The 8,876-nt window shown below is 38.6% G+C and overlaps 1 protein-coding gene across 2 annotated transcripts in view; it reads right to left on the minus strand.

The window, feature by feature from the left end:
- The window catches only part of LOC107738460 (anosmin-1-like), a 25,374-nt gene extending 24,406 nt beyond the window's left edge, over positions 1–968 (minus strand). For both annotated transcript variants that reach the window (XM_016550219.1, XM_016550218.1), the window contains exon 1: positions 706–968. In XM_016550219.1, the coding sequence (XP_016405705.1) occupies positions 706–888 (183 nt within the window). In that variant the 5' untranslated portion in view covers positions 889–968. The remainder of the gene's footprint in view (positions 1–705) is intronic.
- Between the last annotated feature and the right edge of the window lie 7,908 nt (positions 969–8,876).

Here is an 8,876-nt window from a genome sequence, read left to right on the forward strand (position 1 = left end):
GGACCTAAATTGAGGTCCCCACGGGTAAACAAGCTAATAAATCACACAGAATGAAGATTTTTGAAAATCTAAAAATGCAGAAAGTTTCCTGTGAGGGGTAGGTTTAGGGGTAGGGTTGGTGTAGGGCAATAGAATATACGGTCTGTAGAGTATAAAAACCATTATGCCTATGGAGAGTCCCCACAAAGATAGCTGACCAGACAAGAGTGTGTGTGTGTGTGTGTGTGTGTGTGTGGATAGATAGATAGTAGATAGATAGATAGATAGATAGAGTAACTTATTTAATGTATTGTTTGTATAATTATTTTACAGCCATTCAATCTTAGCTCTTCCTGACCATTTTGAGACCATGAATTTAGACCGTTTTTGCATTTTATATCCAAAACCAGCCTTGCATAATAATAATAATAACAATAATAATAATATGTTTTTAATACATTTAGTAAAGTTGGTTTCGTTGTTGTGTCAAAAGCAGTAGAAAAACAATAATAACACTAATGCCAATAACATTTCAGTGTTATTATTATTATTAATATTAATCTGTATCTGTTGTGGAAAAAAAACAATAGCCTATAAGCTGATTAATAATAAAGCATATTGAATAAATGGCAGTGTAAGGCACTTATTCATTTATAACTGATTTTCTTACTCGGTACATTTGAGTATACAATAACATTCGCTTTTTTCAACTTTTTTCTTCCTTACCTGGAAATGTCTTGGAGAGAGAGCGATGCGCGTGCTGTGAAGGCTCAGGCACCTGGCGGCGCACCTCGTTCGGAAAATACTGCCGAGAGCTGAAGACGAGTCCTGCCTCCTCATAACCACAAACCCGCTGTTTAATAACAGTATAATCCCAATGCACAAACCGGTGAGCGCGTCGCGCATCATGACGAACACAAAGTGCTGTGTTGAACCGTCTCCCGAAGAGCGTGAAAGTAAAAGTGGATGTCAAGGCGCTTGATGTAAATAATGAAAGTTCAATGAGCGCGTGTGGGCGGGGCCTGTGCAGAGACGCGCGCTGCTATTGGCCAAGGAATGCGCCCGTGAGACGCGCGGGATCAGGTGCACCGACCGCACACAGCAGCTGTTCAGTGGAGAAGATACTGTACACAGCTCGATGCTCTCTGTGGATTGCTCACTTTATGGCTGAACACAACACAACTGTTTGGATGTGACATTTAACGTTTACAAATGTTGAGGGTAGCAAATTAGTATACTTTAAAAAAAATAAAAAAAAAACATAATGAAACCTATGTATTTATTTACCTCCCCTACCATCCATCCATCCAAATGTGGATTTCTCTATCGCTAACTAATAAGCATTAATTAGACATTTTGCACTGCTGCCATCTTTTGGTGAAAGAAGTAGACCACAAAACAACACATGGAAATTATTTCTTGCTTTGAGACAGAAATATGATGGCCCACATGATTTATTTATTTTATCATGAAAGATTATTTGCTCTTTACTTATTTTCTATAAGTACTAGGTTCATTTTTACCAGGGCTTCTACGATCTCAGCCAACATGCCATGCAGTGCACACATTTTCCACTCGGTCTCGTCTGTGTTGTTGAAATGCAGCTGTGCACGTGTGTGTCCGATAGAAACCACACAGCATCATGGGCCAAACCCTGAGCCCACCTGGAGGGGAGCAGGAAGCATCCAGGGAACCCCACAACTATTAAAAGGTTTCACTGGTAGCTGAGAACAACAACAGTTTTATATGCGGAGCGTTTAAAACGACTACTAACGTATACCACAAGGTATCTCGAAACATTCTGGCACTGGTCCCTCGCCCAAGGAATGGAGAAAATATGACGTGTTGGAAATATTGAACAAAATGATGTGTCTTTTTTCACTCTGTCATGCGAGTTGCTGTAATGAGTGGGCTTCACAAGGGAGAACCCAGGGTGTTAACGAGACGCCCGTCCTCCTCCCTACTGGGTTTTATGAAGTAGCGAAGCTTCCTGGTGTTGTGGCAGCTGTGCTGTCAGCAATTTGGATCCTTTTTTTTGTTTTTTTTTATACAGGTGATTCACAATGGCTTCCTTTAGCAGGCAGAGCTGACATCATGTTAGCGGTAATTATCAACAGCTGATTACTGCTCATGCGGCGTAAGATTGTGGGTGTGTCTCAATCAGCTCTCTAGCTCCCTAGGTAGTGAATCAGTGCACTGTGTACTGTACATGAATTTGGACCCTGACTCACTACACATTGGCTCTGTCTCAAAACCCACACTTGAAATATTTGACCACTTGTCAAATGACATGACGTGTTTCCTGTAGGCTACTTGGCTCAAGTTTTCAATATGTAGAACTTTTGATTACCCGATGGGACACATTTACAACATAGTGTTGTAAAAATGCAAATAAACTATACTTTATTTACACATTTTGGTGTACAATACTTTGCACTTTAATGAACTTCTAAATGTCTGTTTAGTAGTCCATATTTAACAGATGACTGAATTTAATAGTGGTGCTACTAATTAAATGATAAAAAGCAGTTGTGCAACATTTTGTATTTCACTACCAAATAGCATGTATTATCTAATTAATTTGACTTACGCTGAAACGTTTTCCTTCAAATCTTGGGATTTCAGGCCATGTAAGTTCCTGAACATGGAGAGTGGTGGGATTTTTTTTTTTGGATGTTTTTGACATTTTTCAGACCTGACTAGGAAACTAGGAAACATTCCAGAAATTTTGGAAACTTTCCAGGATTTTTTGGAATATTCCAGGGATTTTTGTAAAGTTTCAGGAAATTTACCGGAAATGTTCCACCCCTTTGCAACCCTAGACCTGACACAGTCTTGCACACTTACTTCCTGTCACATGAACATGCTCTCAAGTGGCCAAGAATGCATGCAACCCTGCATCCTAATATAGAGGGGAAAACAGTAATCTACATCAGTGGTTCCTAACCCTGGTCCTGGAGGCACCCCAACACTGCACGTTTTGCATGTCTCCTTAATCAAACACACCTGATTCAGGTAATCAGCTCATTAGTAGAGACTCCAAGACCTGAAACTGCTGTGTCAGAGAAAGGAGACATGCAAAATGTGCAGTGTTGGGGTGCCTCCAGGACCAGGGTTGGGAACCACTGATCTACATGAGCCAAGTAGTATGACTAAATTTATAGTATTCATAAAACAGTAGGCAAAAAGTACACAGATGACTTATTACTTCCAGCGAGATTCTGAAGTGTGCATCCAGTGGACTTTTCTATCCCATGAGGCCACGGGACAGGATTGGAGAATGACAGTGAAGTTCTGCAACTGACGTCATAGGTCACATGACAGTGATAACATGGTGAATGTAGTACATTCGATTTTCAGTCATACTACACACATTCATAGCGCATACTTTTTCTAACGGTCACAGTCATTTTCAAACCAAATGTACTTACTAGGCAGTATGCGATTCTGGACGCAGTGCATTGGGGGTATTGGGACAGGCCTCCCAATCCTCTCCTATAGGCCATAGGATAGAATCTGGGCGGAAATAATACGTTATCCGGGGACTTTTTACCTACTGTTTTAGGAATACTATGAATTCAAACATGATACTCTTTCCTAATGTTTTTTTGCCCACTATATAGTAGGGAAGTATGCGTATTCAGATACAGCCAGTGACACCATGCTTACATGCTAGTATTCTCTGAATGGAAGAAATAATTCATTTGGCCAGGTTGGTGCTCTTGGTGGTCGAACCACACACCATTACATTTAGGAGGTGAGGTGTCACTCCTAAAAATGTCTGCATCAGTCCATGCACATAAAAATAGCCATCTGTGACGTCTTTGCGGTTTCCTTACAGCTGTGAGTTTCTATGTGTATACAAGTGTGTGTACTTCAGCAAAAGAGTGTGTAGCATTGGCAGTTGGTATGTGTGTGTGTGTGTGTGTGTGTGTGTGTGTACACATGCCAATGAAAAGCAGTGCTGGTGTGGCGTCCTCTTTTCTTTTGCAGCCTTATTGAATCGTATTTCCCATACCCTCCTTCTGTTTCCAGGGAAATGGCTTGGCCGTTGGGGAGCCCAGCTCGTAAATATGCAGTGTAGGGAGATCCTCGCAGTTTATTTAGGCTTAGTAGGGGAGCATGAGGTAGGTTGATTTTGTCATTTCCCTTTTTCCCCCACTCAGCGTTAGGAAACGACCTGCTAATATGCCTTAATAACTTTTTTATTGTGTTATTTTGGGAAAACTGAATGAACACATGTTGATGTCAGTCTACAAATGAGTCACATTTACCAAAGAGCAAACAATCTGTGTAAAATTACCCAAAACTGATCTTCAGTAAATAATGAAAATGAACTGCTTTTCTTCTTAAACTGGTCGGAATGATGAAACTAGTCAACATCTGGCAGGAGAAACCAAGTGAAACTAGGATAAAATCAAAATGGAATAAATGAGGGGAAATAGGGAGAGATTTCATCATTGACACTTTGATTTATTTATATTCCGATCAAGCATAAATGGAATCTTGGCAGTGGCACAAGAAAACTTATTTTTGTGCTAAATTGAGACATTTTGAGGTCTGTCAGCTCAGAAAGGGTTATTAGGCCTGACAGTGAATCCTTGCCATCTTTGTTTAATAACTCTGCTGACATCTGCTGGTCATTAAAACCATTACAGAGGTATATTTGGTGTTTCCCTGAGGACCAGTTACTGTCAGAGCAGTTAAATGAAATTGGAATCCTCAATGCACTCTGATACACTCACTAATGGATGCAATATTAACCATAACATCTAGGTTTCCTTTACCCAAGTCATCTTAGATCATAGAGTCTGCAGATCATTGACACAGTGAAGCCTGGGCTTCATTTAGAACTAGACTTTATTTGAAAACATTGCTGTCGGAAACACACAACAAAGTATTTAAAATCACTGGAAAGATGGGAAGATCTCCATTTTGATTATGTGGAACTATATCTCCTTTGTACAAACTTCCAGCCTAGTTTTGCAAAATCAACTTTCATTTTATTCATGTTGCAAAATAACAGATTATGAATGTCATATTGTTGTTTTGTTGTATTACAATAAGAGATCGAAACATTTGGAATTGAGTGATTACGCTCCATTTATCTAAAATACAACACAAAAAGAAAATAACTATTACATTTATTTTAAATCAGTTACCATGGCAATATGATAAACGCCTTATGCCTGTTTCACACAGCAAGCTTGAGCTTCGTGTCAGCTTCACGTCAGCGTAAGAGGCTGTTATTCTGGGACAATACTGTGAAAGGAAACAGAAATGCCTTTAACTGAATTGTCTGTAATTAAAATTGTCTAGTTTGAACACACAGGAAAACCATTGACTTCAAGGCCGCTAAACATGACTTGATGGCAACAGTTGACACAGTTCTAAACAAATGACAGTTCACCGTCATGCTGATATTCAGAGCAACACCACTCTTGTGTCCTTGATTATTTCTTGATATTTATTTTTATCTGCTATTTAAAGATTTTTAAAGAATAATAAGAAAATATTGTATGTATGTATGTGTGTGTATGATGTATTTATTTATTTTATTTTATTTTTTGTAAGGAAACAATTTCAGTTAATTAAATTCAAATGTCCATGACACATTAATTGATATACATTACATGGCAGACAAAAATTAACATTTGTCTCTTCATATTTGGTCTTTATAAGCTATGTCTATAAAATGTCATGACAGTGTTCAGATTATTATCAAGATGGCTATCTTCCCACATCCAGTCCCTCATGTTCAGATTCATTCCTGTTCAGGTTTTATTCATTCATGTGACTGTTCTTATCAAAGTCAAGTCATTTAATTTGAACAGCACTTTTCACAAGCCGTTCATGTGCAGCTATACAGACAATCATAAATAAATGTCTAAAGCCAAAGAGCAAACCAAAGTCAACTGTGGAAAGGAAAAAACTCCACAAGATGTTTAGGTAGTGGAAGGACAAAAACGTGAAAGGAAGCAGATTTAGCTGGAGGAGCTCATACTTCTATGCCATTACAGTGAATGCACATATGCTGAGTATTATCTAGTTATGAGTAATACAATCATCTGTTCATTGAATAAAATAAAATGATTTAATTTTCAATATGCTAGTGTTCAAGGGAAAGCAGGCTACAAACTGTAAGCATATTGATTAAATTGCAAAAAAAAAAAATAGTTCATTAAATCTGTTCTAGACCACAGTGATGCAAATAAATAAAAAAAATTTAAAGGCTTTACTCTGTATGCACTGACTGTCACATTTAACAGAAGAGGATGATACGATGGCAAAGCTAATAACACAGTCTTTATTGATAAGCAGATAGATAGCTGAGATTCAAGCAGATGAGGGGGTACTTAACTTAACTGAATCATAAAGAGTCCTAGGTAGAAAAGCCGTCTGTTTGGGTGGCGGATCTGGAGCCGGAGCAAGTGCGGGATTTTCAAACAGCGTTGTTGACATCGGAAGACTGTATAGGACTCTTTGATCTGGCGATTTGAATAGAAAGTCCTGTGGACATAAGACTGACTGGAATACGAAGTGAGAGTTGGTGGTGAGTTGATTGGGGAGTGGTGTGGGGGGCATCGGCCGACGGCCATAGAGGGACAAGATAGCAGTAATATTGTATGGTGTGAGGACTTCAATGCGCATAATACATTGTGGGGAGGTGAAAAAGTGGATATTAATGGGCAAGTGATAGAAGAGCTATTAGAGGAGAAAAACTTGGTATGTTTAAATGATGGGACTAAAACAAGGATAGAGGTTAATAATGGAAGGGAGTCTGTACTTGATCTTACACTGGTGTCCAATAGTATGGCAGCAATATGTAGTTGGAGTGTGTATAAAGAAGGAACGGTAGGAAGTGATCACTATCCAGTATTGTGTAAAATCAACATAAATGTATCTGAAATTACTGAAGGAAGAGGGGGAAGATGGGTATTTGAGAAGGCTGATTGGGGGAAATTCCAGAGGGAAAGTGACAAATATCTGAATCAGACTGAATATAATTGTGATATAGAAATTCTGGAAAATAAAGTAAGACAGGGTATAATAACAGCAGCATTAGAGTCTATTCCAAAAAGCCAAGGTAATATAAAGAGAAAAGAAGTGCCATGGTGGGATGATGAATGTAAAAAAGCAGTCAGAAGCCGAAATAAAGCATTTAAAGTAATGAAAAGAACGCATAATTTCATGCATATGATTCAGTATAAGTATGCGCAAGCAGTAGTAAGGAAAACAGTGAGACAAGCAAAAAGAATGTATTGGAGGAACTACTGCAGCTCAATTTGGAACACAACTCAGATAGGAGAAGTGTGGACAATGATTAAAAAGATGGGTGGGGAGAGGAGAGATTGGAATTACCCGGTATTGTGTAATGGAAACGAGATCGCAGTGACAAATAAGGAAAAGGCTGAAATGCTAGTAAATACATTTGTTAATGTGCACAGTTAAAATAATTTATCTGACGAAGGGAGGAGAGGCAGAGAGGAAACTAGATCTGAAAATTTGGAGGCACTGAGGGTGATGGGAAATGATGAAGGTGAACAAAATGTACCATTTAATATGGGAGAATTAAATAGAGCATTGGCAAAAACTGGGAAGACTGCACCAGGGAAAGATGAAGTATGTTATAGCATGTTGAAGAAGTTAAGTGAGGAGGGGAAGAATAAGTTATTGATGCTATACAATAAAGTGTGGGAAGAAGGAAGAGTGCCAAAGAGCTGGAAGGAAGCAGTTATTGTTCCAATAAGAAAACCGGGGAAAGATTCTAGTAAGCCAACGAATTATAGACCCATTGCCCTGACTTCTCATATCTGTAGAAGAAGAAGAAGAAGAAGAAGAAGAAGAGTCCTAGTTACAGGTGGGCTGAACAACAGGCTGACTGGCTGGTGTGGCTGAAGAACAGACTGAAGACTGGGGTAAAGATAACTTGTACACAAGTGAGTATCCAAGGTGAGTAGAAGGGTAAATCCTTCAGTGTGCCGTAACATAAATCGACAGTTCTTAGGTAAGATCTAGTAGTCCTAGCATAGACAATACCAGACAGTGGACGAGCGTTTGGTGCTTGCTTTTATAGAGGAATTGATGCGGTTGTTGGCAAACAGATGTGAAGACTGAGCTGAGTCTGTGGTAGTGTTGTTACGTTCGTGAACGAATCGTTCTTTTTGAACGAATCTTTTTGGTGAACGAATCGTTCTCGTTCACGTAATCCATTGACTCATATTTCTCGTTCACTGTGCACAAAGCGCACAAAGGTACTGTGCAAATAAACTTGTTTATATATTCATATTTAGCATACAGAACATAACTCAACGTTTAATCCCCGATTTATGAATGTTTAAATGTCTGACCAAACAATTAAAATGTTAAATATGCAAGAAAACATTGTGCTTTGGTCATCTGAACAACTTATTTAGACTTTATTTATTTAATGAGTAGATTATGCACACATTTTAATAAAGCCAAATCAGTTTCTTGTAATAAGTGAATACGTTCGTTGACTTAAGACATAACAGATAAGACACTCTTTTTCGCCACCTGCTGGCGTATTTATGTAATATGAAGAAATGGTCACTGAACGAATCAGTGAACGAATCTGAACGAATCATTTTGGTGAACGAACTGAAAATGAACGAATCTCTTGAAAGAATCAAAATTTCCATCACTAGTCTGTGGGTAATGGCCAGGGAGGATTATGGGAAATGTAGTGTTCTGTGGTGACAGGCATGGTGAATGGAGATTGTGACACTGACATACCATTTCACATAAATTATATATTTCTGGACCTTTTAAATTAAGGACTGATGTTTTTTATTTTACTTAGCCTACAGTATATGTTTAGGACATATGTTTTGTTCAAAAATGAACCCAAAAAAAACCCGATGGTAAATCCAAAC

This window comes from Sinocyclocheilus rhinocerous, unplaced genomic scaffold (assembly GCF_001515625.1).
Source record: "Sinocyclocheilus rhinocerous isolate Xijiao unplaced genomic scaffold, SAMN03320098_v1.1 scaffold1907, whole genome shotgun sequence".
Taxonomy (NCBI): Eukaryota; Metazoa; Chordata; class Actinopteri; order Cypriniformes; family Cyprinidae; genus Sinocyclocheilus; species Sinocyclocheilus rhinocerous.